Source organism: Balaenoptera musculus, chromosome 1, assembly GCF_009873245.2.
Source record: "Balaenoptera musculus isolate JJ_BM4_2016_0621 chromosome 1, mBalMus1.pri.v3, whole genome shotgun sequence".
Taxonomy (NCBI): Eukaryota; Metazoa; Chordata; class Mammalia; order Artiodactyla; family Balaenopteridae; genus Balaenoptera; species Balaenoptera musculus.
The window spans coordinates 9,142,945-9,159,520 of record NC_045785.1 but is presented as its reverse complement, the minus strand read 5'-3'; the positions used below and the strand labels follow the sequence as shown (position 1 = coordinate 9,159,520).

Here is a 16,576-nt window from a genome sequence, read left to right as displayed (position 1 = left end):
CTCCAATCTGTGAGCCCTCCATGTCCCCATGAGTGTCCCCAGGGAGCAAGGGCTCAGGGAGCTGCTGAAGGGAGAAGGAAGCAGAGCTCAGAGCTGGCCCTTCTCAGCCAAGAGCAGCCAGGGCCAGGTCCAGGAAAGGGACATGCGTATCCCCAGTGCCCCCAGGGAGCAGAGGCCCGTAGGCTCCGGGAGAAGCAGAGAAGCATTTGTTTCTCACCCTAGGCCCGTGGTCCACAGTTGAGACCACATTTGGGGATATTTTCTCCTTTCTTGTTCAGGCCAGGGAAGAAGCGTCAGGCACCCCCAGGCCCCTGCAGACTCCAGTTGGAAAGTGCCAGCAAGAGGAGGGGGCCCATCCCACTGTCCACTCCCTCACCCCAAGCAGCGCCACAGCATAGAAAGGTGCCTTCTCCCCGCCCAGGTCGGCTGGCTTTGTTCCTCTGCTGTTTGTCCCCCCCCGCAGCAGGTGCCGATATGAATCCAGCAGCTTTGTTCCCAAAGGGCCTCCAGTCCTTACCATCTCCACCATCTTCCCCGCCAGGGCCTTGGTGTAGTTCTCGTGGATGTACTTCTCCTTCCAGTCCTGTGGGGAGTGGGAGAGGTGGGGTTCTCAGGCCTGCCTGGGCCAGCTGGGGCTCACCCCTTGTTCCACTGCATGAGCTGCTCCAAGATGGAGTTCTGCCCCGCAAGCCCCCTGCGGGGCGCGGTGGGGGGGAAGCCGGTATGTGCCTATGCCACTGGGTCATGTGAGCTGATGGGCGCACAAGTGTGCCTGCAGGAGGGGGTGTCTGCATGTGCGTGTACACGTGTGTGCATGTGTGTACAGGTCTGCCTGCAGGTATGTACATGTGCCCACATCAGCCACAAGCTTGCAACGTCTAGGGATGCTGTCACAACTTTCTCCTCCTCTGATCATCACAACACCCTCAGAGGTGAGGCAGGCTGGGATAGTACGCCCATTTTAGAGCTAAGATAACTGAGGCCCCAAAGGTGGAGAGGCTCAACTGAGTCACAGCTGATGGACCACAAACCTCGGCTTCTGACTCCTGGTCCCTCCTCCACCAGATGGCGCTGCCTCTGGAGATATTCTCCTCTCCCCACTGAAATACTGCCCAACAAGCCCCCTGGGGCAGAGGGAGGCGGCAGGGGTGGGGGTGGCTTGGGGTCCCAGCCAAGGTCGTGCTGTGAGAGGGAGGCTCCTCAGGCCACAGGATCACTTGGGTCCCCTCCGCTCCCACCCCTGCCCACCCACGAAGGGCCTCACCTCGGGGTTGCTGAACACCTCCCAGAGGTCGTTATGGAGGTGGGTGGTTTGGTAGCTGTCCAGGGACAGCAGGTGGCCGAAGGCGTGCCGGTTGGTCAGGAACAGGAACACATCCTGGGGAGAACGGGCCGGATGGAAGACACCCTCCCCCTCCCCTGCACGTCCCCAGGGGCAGGGTGGGGGGCATGACTGCAGCCTCCTCTGCCCACCAAATTCGAGTTCACCCCATCTCCCCAGTGCCTGGATGAGGCCTGACACTGGGGATGCAATCAAGGAAGACTTCCTGGAGGACTGAACAGGAATGAAAGAATGAATGTGCAAAAGAAAAGGATGGTGTTCTGATCCTGGAATTAGTTGTGGGCACAGGGGAACAATTACCCTGCCATCACAGTTTTTAAAATAACCACAAAATAATATTGCGTGGGGCACGGGGATAGGGTAAGGGCATCTCAGGCACATTACTTGGAGTAAAGGTGGAAAGTTTTAGGTAGAAAGTTTTCTTTAGGCTCTGTCGAAAACGTAAATAAAAGAGGTGGTGTGAAAACAGGTGGTGTGAAAAAAATGATCCTGCAGATCCCGAGGACCAGCCCTCGTGCCCGGGGCCCCAAGTGCCCCCACCAGGGCCTGGAAGCCTTGAAGCAGCCCTGCTGGGATCTCAGAAGCTGCAGGGCCTATGGTGACAAGGTGGTCCATCTTCCCCGTCAACAGGGCCTCTTCTGACTGCCCAGCCCGGGCTAACCTGCTGCCGGATGTTGGCACAGAAGGCCATGTCCGGGTCCAGCTTGCTGTGGTGGAATAGGTCCATCTCCTGCAGCTCAGCCCGCAGGGCACTGCCCTTGATCAGGTAGATGTTTGAGATGTAGGGCACGTTCCAGACGCCGCTAAGGGAAAGAAAGGAAGATGGAGGGGGCCACAGGCGATGGCGAGGGGTCATAGTCTGGGGGTCAGGGGGAGGAGGAAAGGGGAAGTCACAGGCTGGGAGGGCACGATGGTGGTGATTTGATTCCCCTACCCTGGGCACATGGGCCCAGGATAACTATCAGGAAGTCCTTCTGTGTGTCTGACTGCAGTCTTCCTTTCTTCAGTTAAACAGGAATTTGAGAGCAACAGGACAGGAATACTGGGGAGGGCAGTGCTGTGAGGCTAAGAGGGAGACAGATGAGGGTGCCCCCCACCCTGCAGGTACTCACACACGCCGCCCCTGCACAATGTCCACGTAGTCCTCGGAGCGGGCGTAGTAGCCGTCTGCACTCAGTGTCCCCCAGAAGTTCGACCACAGCCTCCCGTGGCGGGTCATCAACGGGGCGATGACATTCCTGGGGAAGGAAGCACCTCAGAGGGAGTCCCTCTGCCACGGGGAGGTTGGGGCAGACCCAGGTATGGGGAAGGGGAGGGAGAGTGCCTTCACCCTGCAAGCACCTCCTTAGGGTAGGGCCTGGAGCCGGGTCTGGCCCATCTGGTGCCAGCTCCCTCCCACAGGGCAGCCAGGAAAGGCTGGGGTGGGGGGTTGCGGGGATGGGAGTTGGGGGGTGAAGCTGGGGTCTTGTAGCCGGGAGGTGGGGAACATCCTAGACCAAGGTAGCCAGGCTGGGAAAAGCCCGCGGTCATAGGTGAGGCCAAGGCGGGGGAGGAGGAGAAAGGCAGGGGAGGGGCTCCCACCCCAGGCCCAGGCCCAGGGGCATCGTGAGCCCTGGCTCCGAGGGCCTGCTTTTCCAGCAGGCACAGCCCACGCAAGCCTCACTTGTTCTGCTCGATTAGCAGCTGCAGGGTTTTGGGCTCGGTCAGGGCCACATCGGCATCCACGCTGAAGTAGTAGGTGCAGCCACGGTCCTGCCGGCACAAGTCCCTGCAGGGAGGGGGACACAGGGTCAGCGGGGACAGGGTTCTGGCGCCAGCCTCCCCACCCAGGATCCCAGAGCTACCCCGAGGCTGCAGTCCCCAACCATTGCCCATATCTGCGATCACCAGGTACCAGCCAAGGGTCTTTAGGGAGCTCAGGCCGGCCCTGCTGCAGGCTGGGACCAGCCACCTCCAGGTCCCTCCCAACTCCGAGGCCCAACCCCTGGGCTACGGAGCTGTCAAGACAAGGCCCGGAGCCTGGCAAGTGGTGTCTAGTGCCCTGAAAACCTTGCTACTGGCGAGAGCAGGCCCACAGACAGGTGCCTACACTGCCCGGGGCTATGGGTAAACCGGTTCTGCCTTCCTGGAGGATAGTTTGGCAACTTGTACCCAAAAATCTTAAAAATCTCATACTAAGTAAAGTAAGTCAGACAGAGAAAGACAAATGTGATAAGATATCACTTATGCGTGGATTCTAAAAAAATAATACAAACCAACTTATTTACAAAACAGAAATAGACTCACAGACATAGAAAACAAACTTATGGTTACCAAAGGGGAAAGGGAGGGGGAGAGATAGATTAGGAGTATGGGATTAACAGATACAAACCACTACATATAAAATAAACAACAAGGATTTACTGTCCAGCACAGAGAACGATATTCTCTATCTTATAATAACCTATAATGGAAAAGAATCTGAAGCTGTACACCTGAAATTAACACAATATTGTAAGTCAACAATAGTTAAATTAAAAAAAAAAAAACTATGTTCTTTTTGTTTATCTGGTGCCGGGCTCAGCAAACTACGGGCCACAGTCCAAATCTAGACCACTGCCTGGTTTGCTCATGAGCTAAGAACGGTTTGTTGCTTTTTAAAAATTTATTTTATTGAAGTATAGTTGATTTACAATGTTGTGTTAATTTCTGCTATACAGCAAAGTGATTCAGTTATACATATATATATATATACACACACACATTCTTTTTCATATTCTTTTCCATTATGGTTTATCACAGGATATTGAATATAGTTCCCTGTGCTATACAGTAGGACCTTGTTGTTTATCCATCTTATAGATAATAGCTTGCATCTGCTAATCCCAAACTCCCAATCCATTCTTCCCCATCCCATCCCACAAGTCTGTAAGAACAATTTTACATTTTTAAATGGTTGGGGAAAACAAAAATCAAAAGAAGTCACGTGAAAATCCTATGAAATTCTAATTTCAGTGTTGATAAATAAAATGTTATTGGAGCACTGCCACGCTCAATCGTGCTCCAATAGCCGGGCTGAGTGGTCACGGCAGAGCCCACAAAGCCAATTTACACAGATTTACTAGCTACTCCTTTATAAAAAATTTGCCAGTCTCGGATCTGGATTTTCTAATTCTTTTATAGTCAACACAAATTACTTGTTTGTTTTAATGATAAAGGAAAAAAAAATCAGAGATTGTTTCTCTAATTGTCAGCATTTATCTACTCTGGCCCTCCAGTCCTTCCCCTTTCTCTCATTTGCTTCCTGAATCCAAATGACAGTGCTCAGCCCCTCCCAGGAGCACCGAGGTTGGCTCAACTACTTCCCCATTTGAGAGATGGGAACACTGAGGCCCAGAGAGGGGCAGGACTTGCTGGAGACCACACAGCCTTCTGACCCTGTCTCCCCGCCTGGTGCTCCTGATACTGCAGCCCCTCTGCCGCGACCCCCAACTCACACGCCCATGTTCCTGGCGTCCGCGTTCGCCACCCGCACCTCGGGGCCCAGCAGTTTCACAGACTGGTACTCGCTGCCATGCTCTGCCAGGAACTGCTCCACCTGAGTCTTATGTTGCTTCTCCTGGGGGTGAGGGGATGGAGGGTGAGAATGAGGCTTCACCCCAGGGACCACAGCACCTTCTGCTACTGCAGGCTGCTCTCCGTCATGCCTGGAACATCCCTGGCCATCTGCTTTCCTAGCCCCAGAACTCTGCCCGCGCCAGACCTTCTGCCCGGAGTGCCCTTCCTGGCCCATCCTTTGACCATCCTCCTCTGACCAGGCCAGGCCCACAGGCCTCTTAAGAGCCTCTGTCACCAGGACAGTGCCCCTCACCCCACAAGCCGCACAGCCATAGTCGTTGATTCTGCTGGTCCAGGGTGTGGCCCTGGGGTCTGCTTTGCTCTAAAACGCTCCAGGCGATCTTCAAAGTGCACTTTGAAAAACAGTTTATACCTGGAGCCCCTGCACCGGGAAGTGGAAAGAGCAGGGTGTTTAAAAACAAACCCAGGGTTCAGAGAGAAGTCCAGCTCTGCTCTGATTAGCTGCATGAACTTGGACAAGTCACTTCACCTGTCTCAGCTTGTTTCCTCCTTTGTAAAATGGGAAGGCGATCATGCCTCCCTCACGGGGTCACTGCAAGGAGTCAACAAGTCAGAGCACAAAGTAGGTCCTCAAAGACTGCCTGGAACAGTTCTCTTTTTCTATACAAAGTCACAGTTCATGTGTGTGAGGTTTGATGTCTCCAGGGAAGCTGGGAGCCTCCCAAGGGCAGGGCCTACACCCTCCTCCTGTTTCCAGGTGGCACAGTTGAATGAATGTCTGTGACCCACGCAGAGCTGAGCTGAGTGGGGGACCACAGGTCCCTGGGGGTGGGGTGCAGACAGTCAGGGCCGAGAGGTCTCGGAAAGGGGTGACCCTAGACGGGGCAGCTGAGAAGACTCTAGGGAAGACAAGGAGCCTTAACAGCAGGTAGAATTTGGAGAGCGTATTTGGCTTCTCTCAGCAAAAGCTGAGAGGTGGGACTTTAACTGGCTGGGAAGGAGAGGCAGGCAAGGGAGGGAGCTAGTCCTGCTAGCCACAAAGTAGCAGGCCTCCAGGCCCTCCCCGATTCCTCAGAAGGTACCCAAAGAATGAAAACCAATTTGACTATCACCAGATCAAATCAGGAAAGACAGCCTGGAGCAGGAAGGGAAACAATGACAATGACATCAGCTGAGAGCACCTACTATGCAACTTGTTTAACCCTTGCAGCAATTCTCCTGGCCTGCACTAACATTATCCCTATCTAATAGACCTAAGAGATGAGAAAACTGAAGCCCAGAGAGGTTGAATAACATGCCCAAGGTCACACAGCTAATATAAGCAGTGATGTTGGGGTTCAAACCCAGCCAGTCTGACTCCAGAGTCAACCCAGCGACTGGGGATACAGCCCACTGCCCACTTCCGTTTGGCCCAGACAACCCTGGTTCAGTCACTTCCTCAGAGGTCTCAGGGCGTCTCGTGAGGCTGAGCCCTTGACCCAAGCCACACGGCGACCCCACCAAGTGCCTGCTACTCACATGGCTGTGAATGAAAAGCCGCAGCCGTTTCCGGGGGTAGTGGAGGCGCAGGAGCCGCTGGAAGAACAGGGACAGGAACGGCGTGGGCTGTTCGATGAATACGCCAACCAGGACCGTGGGCAGAGCTTCATCCTGCATGGGGAGAGGGTGGCACAAGAATCCGGCGATGTTCAGCCACTGCGCCATCGCTGAGCCCCGAGGATGGCCTGAGGGATCTGGAGCCACAGGCAGACGCTTGCGGACTTAGCAGGAAAGGGGCCTGGGCCGGGGCGCTCCTAGCAGGATGTGCAGATGGCAGAGGCCGGGACCGGCAGGGAAGCAGCAGGAGGCTGTCCCTGCCGGGGACGAGAGCAGCGTGAGCCAGACTTGGAGCGAGGACGGGTTGATGGCACGCCGTCGGGAGAGCTTGGCTGGATGGGGTCTGAAGTGGGCCTTAAATGAGGAGTAAGTTTCGTGGGATGGGGAGAAGGCTGCAGGAGCACCTGAAGGACCAGGCAGAAGAAACCGGAACGCAGGCATCTGGGGGAAGCTGGAGCATGTAGTCTGAGAAGGTTTCCAGGAGGAGGTGTGTGGGTGAGGAGGAGGAGGATGGAACCCCAGACAGGGAGGTGACCCCTCTACCTCCCACCAAAGACAACAGAGTCTCCAGAATCCACCATCCTCCCCTCCCCAAGGGACGGAACCCCGGGGTCCAGCAGCCTCACCCCGATGCCCTCGAGGCTGCGCAGGCCCTCATCACACACAGCACATCCCGTCTCAAAGGTCCAGAAGCGTGGGATGTAGTTGCCCAGGTAGTTCAGCTGCAGCTGTGGGGAGACGGGGGGTCTGAGAGGAAACAGGCTCAGCGCCCCCCCGCCCCCCCCAACCAACAAGTCACATCTCCCTGGGCCCCTTGTGGGCCTGCACCCCAGCCTCCCCTAAGGGGACAGGAATGTGGCTTTATTTGGGGTGGGACTTGGAGAGCATGTCCGTCCCCCTGGAGATCACCAAAGCTGCTCTGAGGGAGGGCGGAGGGAGGACTCAGCACTCTGGTGCTTCTTCATCTTTGGATCTCCTGGGAGCTTGTAAAATGCAGATTCCTGAGCCCCACCCCTGCAGACATTCCAAATGAGCAGCTCTTGGGTGGCATCAGGAAATCTGCATTTTAACACCCTCTCCTTCCCCTCCGTCCACATGATTCTGACGAGGGTGGTCAAGGACCACACTCCAAGAAATGTGCTGTGATCCAGGGGCCCGTTCCCCAGGGGCCAGTTGGGTCTGGCCTGCTCCGCCGCCCCTTCTGTAGCTCTGGGAGCACAGGGAACAGTCTGTCCTGTTCAGGGCTGGCGAGGCCTCATGCCCTGGTACAAACATTCAATCGATGTTTGTTGAATGTAGAAACAAGCCTGCCCGGGAGTGGCAGAGTACAGATGACTGAGGGCAGCCCAGTCTGGGTCTGGATAGGGACAGGAGCCTCCTTTGTGGTCCAGCAGAGATGGACAGGGCACCACCAACCACCACAGTAAGGAGAGAAGGCACCACACTGCACTCAGATGTGAGGTCAGAGGCAATGAGTGGGTCCCAGGTGGGTGGCCCTGACCCCAAGGAGAAGCGGTGGTGTCACAGTGGGAGCACAATTGGGATTCTGGACCCCCATCCCACTCTCCCCCGGGAGCTGGGGCCCCTCCCTACCTTGGTAGGCCCATTGCCATGAATCAGGACTGGGAGGGTGTCGTAAGCCAGGTTCCTTGCTCTCACTTGGCCCATTTCAAACTTGAGCACCACCTCATCTGGGGGGCAGAAAGCAGAGACCTGTCCAGCGTCAGGCCCACAGGCCAAGCTCCAGGGCTGACAGGATGGGCTAGAATCCAAGTCTCCCCCAGTGAGGCCCTGGGCTAGTCACTTCAGCTCTCTGAGCCTCAGTTTCCTCATCTGTAAAATGGGGGTTAGAGTGGGAGGATTCCGTGTCCTGCGAGTACTTAGCACCACGCCTGGCACGTGGTAAGCATGGAATCCATGGCAACCCCTACTGTTTGTTGTGATTACTTATTAGAGCCGGAAGCAGAGGATGGGAGCAAGCAAAGACCTGAAACATCCCAGCTCCAGGTGCAGTTCAACCAGCAGGGAGGCCTGGGTCGGGCAGGGACAGATCCTGTCCCGGTGGAGAAAGCCCCTGCAGTAGGGTCCCAATACCCAAGCTCTGACCTGGTCAGTCTGCACGTAAGACAGCGGGTAGGACGCTGCCTTGCCTGACAGTTAGTTAGAAAAGGCCCTTTTCCCAGAGGCCTGAGAAGATGCCGGGCTGGGAGGCCTTTTGTGGCGGGTGATCATGTGATGGGAGCCCCTCTGTGCAAGCTCCTGATCCACCTAAGAGGTGGCCTGGACCCAGCTTCTTAATCTAGGTACACAAACTCCCAGAACCCACAGGCCAAAGCGCGCAATGCTTCTGCACTTCCCTGGGAGGGGAGCTGGAGCTCTCCTCAGATACTCAAAGGGGTCCATTTACCCCATTAAATCACCAATCAATGATCTGGTCCAAATTCTCTTTTCTAAGCATGGGAAAACTGAGGCCCGAGGGGTACGTGTGTGTGTCTTGCCTGAGGTCACCCAGCAAGATAGTGCCAAAGCAATGTCATCACCAGCCACCGACAGGACCAGGCCAAGAGCATTTGTGGTTTCAAGGGCCAAGTGGCCTCTCTGCTTCCGAAGTCATCCATCAACTCCCCGCCCCCAGCCCAGGAAGTCTTCACGTGGGAGGTGGGAGGGCAGGGGAAGGAGGTGAAGCAGGCTCACCTCTAAAGACCAGGTATGCAGGGCAGGGATCAGGTACCCGCTGAGTGCATCACCCAGCTCCTCCCAGGCTGAGCCTTGGTGTCCAGCAGGCTCTCTGGAATGACCTCCTAGCCCTCCTTTCTCCACCCCCAGAGAGACACAGCTCTGCCCCCAGAGGACATCCAGGTGGTCTCTGGGGACCTGGGGATGAGGTGGGTGACATCCCAGCACAACAACCCAAGAGGAACCTCCTCGGCTCAGGTCCTGCCTGGAACCCTCATCTCCTTACCACTCCTCTCAGGATCCCCCTCCCCGTCGGGGCTGCTCACCCAAGGCTCCATCCAGATTCTGGAAGATACGGCAACGGTGGTCCAGGGTGATATTGATCCCCTCCTGCAGGAAAGAGGGCACCAGGCTGCAGCAGGGACAGGCCCTGGCAGAGGACAAGGCTCCATCACCCAGTGTGGGGAGTCTGTCCTCCCACTTCTGCCACTTCCTTCCCCACACCCACTGATGTGCCCTGTCACATCAGGGCAGCTGGGAGCCCTGGGAAGGCCAGCCAGTGGCCAAGCCCCTGGGATCTACTAGTCTAGTGGCTCTATTCACAGAGAACCAGGGACCCTCAGAACTGGAAGGAATCTAAGGAAACAGCTGGTTCAACTACAACAACCACAGTAATAACAAATGCTTGTTTAGCACTTTACTATGTGCCAATCACATCCTAAGTATTATATGTACATTAACTTAATCCACACAACACCCTTATAGATTTAAAAACAAGGCACACGGACTTCCCTAGTGGCACAGTGGTTAAGAATCCGCCTGCCAATGCAGGGGACACGGGTTTGAGCCCCGCTCCGGGAAGATCCCACATGCCGCGGAGCAACTAAGCCCGTGCGCCACAACGACTGAGCCTGCGCTCTAGAGCCCAAGAGCCACAACTACTGGAGCCCGCGTGCCTAGAGCCCGTGCTCCACAATAAGAGAAGCCACGGCAATGAGAAGCCTGCGCACCACAATGAAGAGTAGCCCCCGCTCACCGCAACTAGAGAAAGCCCGTGTGCAGCAGCGAAGACCCAACGCAGCCAAATAAGTAAATAAATAAATAAAATTAAACAAACAAACAAACAAACAAGGCACAGAGAGGTTGGATAACTTGCTCAAGGTCACACACTTAGTAATTGGCTAAGCTGGCATCTGAGCCTGGCAGCCTGGCCCTGAGGTCCACGTTCACTGCATAACGCTGCCTCTTCGAGATCTGACTGTGTCTCATGGAGCCCTAGGCCAGGCCAAGTGACACTCTAGGCTCAGCCCTCATCCCACAGAGAACAGCTCCACTGTTTTGTTTTCGACCACGAGCTTCTGCTAGCATTGTCACTGGAGGCAAAGGGGAAGGAGGAGGAAGGACTGAGCTAACTAAAGATCAAGTTCATAGTTTCCACTGCACAAGTCCAATTGCTTCATTTCATTATTTCACGGATAACAAAAATCGAGGCCCAGAGAGGGAAAGTGAGTTACCCTATGTCACGCAGCACAGAATAAACAGGGGTTGGGCGGGGGTAAGCAGGGAAGAATCCAGGAATACTGACCCCCCTCAAGGGCTCCCTAAATTTCCTGCCTGCCCAGAGGACACTGGCTGGCTTTGGGGCTACACTGGCCCAGTTCTACTGCCTCCATTCCCCTCAATGATCTCTGTGTTTTTTTTTTTTTGGCCTTGCCACGTGGTTTGAGCGATCTTAGTTCCCCAACCAGGGATTGAACCCGCACCCTTGGCAATGAAAGCACAGAGTCCTAACCACTGGACCACCAGGGAATTCCCCAACGATCCCTGCCTTGAGACAGGCTGAGAGGCCTAGCTTCTAGGGCCCAGGTCCAGCCAAGATCACATCAACCCCCTAGAAACCCTCCAGGTAGGGTTGGGCAGGGGCAGCTCAGCCTGTCAGTTCCTTTCATGACCATCCTCACCACCTGACACGAGGCTGTAAATTCCTTGTGTCCCCAGCTTGAAGGTCCACGAGGGCAGAGACCCCAGCTGTCTTGTTCATTGCCATATCCCTGCCCTACACCTGACAGTGTCTCACACACCACAGGCCCTCAATAAATACCTGCTGAATAAACGAGTGAATCGAAGAATAGATAAATGGAGTGTCAATGCCCAACCCAGTGGGTCAGGCCTCGGGGGCAGGGGCCGCTCCCAGTGCAGCCTGGTCTGGGGGAATCCAGCGTCAAGATCCCACAGTCCCACCCACTGCCTCTTACCCTCTTCTCCGGGTCCAAGAAGATCTTGGTGTAAAAGAGCTGGTCGCTGTCACTGTCTTCACCCTCCCACTCGGCCACCAGTTTGCTGAGGTTGGGGGCATAACCGATGAAGCCTGGGGGTGGGGGACACACAGAGACAGACACTTAGCTTCCGGCCTCTAAGCCAGGGGCCTCTTCCCAGCCTCCCCTCTCATCCACCTCCCACTTCCTTACCCATAAGCCCTGCCTCCTCTCAGAAGCCCTCCTGGATTGAGAAGAGGTGATGTCTACAGGTTGGAAACAGCCTGCCAGTTAATGCCACTTGATGACAAGTTCCCACTGAGCCCAGAGAGAAAAATCAGTGCTGTCCATTAAGCTGCACCCGCTCAGGTCCTGGGCACCACACAGGTGGTGAATAAATGAATTAGACCAGAAGCCCAGGAGAGCAGGGCTGGTGGGGCCTAGGCTTGGAGCCCCTTTTCTACAGTTATCTGAGAAACTTGACCCAGAGAAGGGCAGAGGCTGAGCCAAGGTCACACAGTACAGGAGGGCTTAGAGGGTAAGGCCCACACAGCCCCCAGGCTACAGTGCAGACTGGTGAGAAGGGAAGAGAAAAAGGAGAAGGTGGGCAGCCAGGGAGGGCCCTGCCCCAGGGGACACCTCTACCCCTGGGCCAGGGCCAGGCCATCTGGACTGTGCTAACTCTCCTGGCCGATGGGGGAACGTGGTCCCTGGGGGCGGATCCCCCTTCCGTGGCTGGACAGAGGAATCCAGAATAAAATACGGATTTTATTCTCCGTGCAGTAGGAAGTCACTGAGTGATGTGTGTAGACTCGCATCTGGCTGCTGGGTGGAGAATGGACTGCAAGGGGCAAGGGTGGAGGCTGGCAGAGCAGTTAGGAGACTACTGCCTATGCCAGGGGCCCCATGAGGCAGCGGCAAGGGGCGTGGACATGAGAGGGCAGATTCCAGAGATCTTTTGAATTCGGAGTGATGTGACCTGCTGATGGACTACGGTGCGGGAAGGCAAGGGAGGAATCAGGGGTGACTCCTTGTTTTGCCCTGTGCAGATGGGGGGCTATTGAATGAGACAAGGAAGATTGCAGAGAAGCTGATTTAAGAGTTAAAAAGTCAGGAGTTCTACTGAGGACATTCTCCATTCAGGACGTGTGAGCCATCCGCATGGGATGTCAAGCCAGGGGGGGTCCTCACCCAGGCAGCAGATGGGCCCCTCTGGAGCCTGCCCAGCCTGCCACACACTCCGCACCCGGGCTCCTCACCTCCAGAGCCCAGGAACCTCTTGCCGTCAGATACCACCGGGTACTTGGCCTCCAGCCTGCGGTCTGGGTAGATGAGCTCCTCGGCAGAGAAGACCACCTGGCTCCTGGCCTGCCGGAACTTCTTCAGGAGCTCTCGGGGCCCCGAGGCAAACAGCACGTCGTAGCTGTGGCCAGAGCCGGGAGAAGACAGGGCAGGGCAGAGGTGAACAGGGAGGAGAAGGGGCGGGGGAGAGGGAGGCAGGGGCTCAGGAGGGTACAGGCAGGAGGAGACCAGGGATCAAGGCTCTCCCCCTCCTCCCACGCCAGCCCCAGGGCACATCTGGGAAATGGATCTGCCCTGTTGCCTTTGCCCCTGCCCACCACGTTTCCACCCCCTTCCTGGGCAGAGACGTGGTCCCCATAATCTGTGCCCATCTCACACTCAAAGCATAGCTCACCATACCTGGGCAGGTCCCCCCACCCATCTTTCCACCAAGAGTGTACATGGGTCTTTTCTGGGGTTCATAGACCCCTTAAAACTGCAGGCAACCTTAGCTAGAGTAACCCCCCCTCATCCCTGATGTCCTGGCAGGGCCTCATTCTAGAATATTCTTCTACCTCTCAGCTGCCTACCTGTCTGTGAAGAGAATGACCAGGTCCTCCTTGTCTGCGTGCTTCTCCAGGGCTTTCTTCAGTAGTCGAACCTTCAGCCCTCCACCTGCCGACATCTCCTTCTCCCCGTGCCAGTCCTCCCCCAGCCCCAGCGCCTGCAGAGAAAGGCCCCTTAACATGAGCTTTTGGTAAAGAAAAATCTGGCCAGCTCAATTTCCAACCCCACCTGGGCAGTGCACATCTTTGCTTCTGTCTGTGTCCAGCACCTCCTCCCTTCCCCGTGGGAAACCATTCTAAGACATATGTGTGGCTGAGCAGGCTCCTGGTGTGGTCATGTGACCATGGCTGGCCAATCAGAGTCTCCCATCTCTCCCAGAGCCACGAGTTTGAGCATGTAACCCAAGTAGGGCCTATCAGAGTGTTCCCTGGGACTGTTCTGTTAAAGGTAAGGAAAGGTTGTCTTGTTCTGCTGAGGTTGTGAAGCTGGGGCATGTGGGTCTATGGCTGGTGGTCATCCTGCCACCATGTAGAGAGAGCATGTCTGCAAATGAAAACAAACAGGGCCTGAAGATGGAAAGACAAGGCCCTTACCATGCTGCTTGAACTCCTAGATCCAGCTATGCCTGAAGCAACCCTCTGCCTCAAGCCCCATTTACGTAAACTAATACACTTTCTTATAATGAATTTTTAAAAATTTATTTATTTAATTTATTTATTTTTGGCTGCATTGGGTCTTTGTTCCTGCGCACGGGCTTTCTCTAGTTGTGGCGAGCGGGGGCTACTCTTCATTGCAGTGCGCGGGCTTCTCATTGCAGTGGCTTCTCTTGTTGCGAAGCATGGGCTCTAGGTGCACAGGCTCCAGTAGTTGTGGCGCACGGGCTTAGTTGCTCCGCGACATGTGGGATCTTCCTGGACTAGGGCTCGAACCCCTGTCCCATCCATTGGCAGGCGAATTCTTAACCACTGCGCCACCAGGGAAGCCACAAACTAATACACTTTCTTTCTGGCTTAAAGCCACTAGACTGCAAGCTGTGTAGGCAGGGCCCTGGTCTGTCTCGTCCATCATTCTGTCCCCAGTGCCAACCACGGTACCTGACACAAGGAGGCACTCAGCACACTCAGTGAAATGGAGAAATCTCTCCCTGCAGGGCTCAGCCCCACAGACTGCAAGCACAGGACATGAAATCCATGCCACTGATGGACATGGTGTTAGCTTGTGTATAGCAAGCTATTGTGTGACAGCAGTGTTTATACAGGTAAGATATCCAGATGAGGGCATCCCCAAATCACCTGGGAGGCCTTGTGGAAATGCTGATCCCCAGGCCCTACTCTCTAAACTAGCCACAGGTCCCCCGGTGAGTCTTATGCACTAACATGAGCACTCCCACATACCTCTCGAGTCTCACCTTCCACACACCCTCTATCTACAGCACCTCCTAGACTTTGCTTATGTTCTTCCCATCTTACTTTTCCAGAAGATTTCCCTTTGGGCCCAAGTCAGTTTGGGAAAGGCAGACATCCAGCTCCTGGACTCTCCCACCACCCATCGGCTATCTCTGCCCCACCTGGGGAGCCCCTTACCTGGATCTTGTAGCTGAAGAACTGGGCTGAGCGCTTGAAGCGTCGGAACCCCTCGGTCTCCTTTGTGGCCACTGTGAGGACCAAAAGGTTGTCTAGGGATACAGAAGGGAATGAAGGATGAAGAGAGGTGACAGCAGGAGTGGATGACCGTGCCCAGCGGGATGTGTCAAATCCCACAGGATGTATCTTCATGTCAACCCATTATAGACAAGGGCCCAGGGCCCAGGTAGGAAGAGACACACCTAAGATCACTCAGCTGGTTAATGACAGACCTGGGACATAATCTGCGTCTCCCAATTCTCCTTCAGGGCTCCATTCATCTGGTAACTGACCAATGTGGCAGGAAGTACCCAGAGCAGAGGTGTCTGCACCTCGCATTGTGAGACTGGGTCTCTCTGGATTTAGGAGCAGAGGAAGGGATTCGCTCTGAATGCTGAACAACAGGAGGACCTCTCTGGCCAATATCAGACATTAGCCTGGCAACAATCACAGCTCTCCATGCCCGCACTCAGGGCAGACATTGCTAATCAATCCCAACAGACTTTCTTGCTGAGCCTCACTTGGCCTTGGATTCTCCCAACACTGTGAGAACCAATAAGAGCTGGCCTGCAGTGGAAACTGACTTGAAATCCTGGCCTTTGGCCAGATCGGCTATGCTACCTTTTTAACGAGGGACCTCTCCGAGCTCTGTAGTGTGGCTTCACCTCTGCAACAGAACCTGCTGGAAACACTACCAGATGCCATCTCTGGGAGCCCTGAAGAAGCCCCTCCCAGACCATACTTTGAGGCTGTGTTCTATGAGAAGTGAAGGCTCTGGGAGTCCCCTGGTGGCCTAGTGGTTAGGATTTCGGGCTTTCACTGCTGAGGCCCTGGTTCAATCCCTGGTCGGGGACCTGAGATCCCACAAGCCGTGCTGCACAGGAGAGGAAAAAAAAAAAATTCCCTGTAGCTGGCCTGGTTAGGCTCCTAGCTCTGCTCCTCACCAACTGTGTGACCTTGGGCAAGTCCTTGACCCTTCTGAGCTGGTTTCCCCCTTGTAAAATAGGGATAGTAGTAGTACCTACTTCCCAGGGCTGCTGGACTAATTAAACGAGATCAGGCCTGTAAAATCCTTGTTGGGATGCTGGCACACACTAAGCTATTATTGGTGCTTATTACTGAGAGGCAAACGCCTTGCTCTGGCATTCAAGGCCTCCGTTGATTGGCCTGGTGACACACTCATTCCCTCCATTGAGTGGGCCCTCCTCCTGGCTGGGCTCCTCCCTCCTGCCAGGGCTCCTCCCTCCTGCCAGGGCTCCCTCTCTCTGCTCTTTCTCTAACCTTCCTCCAGGTCCCAGGGCCAGTGACACTTCTTCCCTGCCACCACCTCTATGAAGCCTTCTTGGATTTCTCCTGACCTCTCTCTGGGCAGAGGGCAGGACCCCACTTTGCAGCGCCCATTATTGTTTCACTGGGTGAGCCTTACTTCCCTGGGGTCCAGGTCTTAACACTTTTCTGGGTGAACAGACTCACCAAGTGGCCAGGCCAGCACAGGCAGGTAAGGCCCTCCCACCTCGACCTCCCCAGGAAGTCAGGAGGAGCCTGGGGTAAAAGAACAAAGGAGTCCAGCCTGACAGAGCTGGCTGAGCCGAGGGGCAGGCTGCTGGTCCCAGAGCAAGGGGTTGGTGCCAGGTGGCCCAGCCAGGATTGGCAAGAATCCGCTGTGGGTGGGTCCAGAG

General features: G+C 55.3%; 1 protein-coding gene across 2 annotated transcripts in view; it reads right to left on the bottom strand.

Moving 5' to 3' along the window:
• Positions 1 to 16,576, bottom strand: part of PLOD1 (procollagen-lysine,2-oxoglutarate 5-dioxygenase 1) — a 29,956-nt gene that overhangs the window by 8,226 nt on the left and 5,154 nt on the right. For both annotated transcript variants that reach the window (XM_036867373.1, XM_036867365.1), the window contains 14 exons: positions 14,859 to 14,950; positions 13,299 to 13,432; positions 12,687 to 12,850; positions 11,428 to 11,540; positions 9,499 to 9,562; positions 8,090 to 8,187; positions 7,123 to 7,224; positions 6,419 to 6,550; positions 4,819 to 4,940; positions 3,006 to 3,110; positions 2,455 to 2,580; positions 2,004 to 2,145; positions 1,265 to 1,378; positions 518 to 583 (listed from right to left, as the gene is read on the bottom strand). In XM_036867373.1, the coding sequence (XP_036723268.1) occupies positions 518 to 583; positions 1,265 to 1,378; positions 2,004 to 2,145; positions 2,455 to 2,580; positions 3,006 to 3,110; positions 4,819 to 4,940; positions 6,419 to 6,550; positions 7,123 to 7,224; positions 8,090 to 8,187; positions 9,499 to 9,562; positions 11,428 to 11,540; positions 12,687 to 12,850; positions 13,299 to 13,432; positions 14,859 to 14,950 (1,574 nt within the window). The remainder of the gene's footprint in view (positions 1 to 517; positions 584 to 1,264; positions 1,379 to 2,003; positions 2,146 to 2,454; positions 2,581 to 3,005; positions 3,111 to 4,818; positions 4,941 to 6,418; positions 6,551 to 7,122; positions 7,225 to 8,089; positions 8,188 to 9,498; positions 9,563 to 11,427; positions 11,541 to 12,686; positions 12,851 to 13,298; positions 13,433 to 14,858; positions 14,951 to 16,576) is intronic.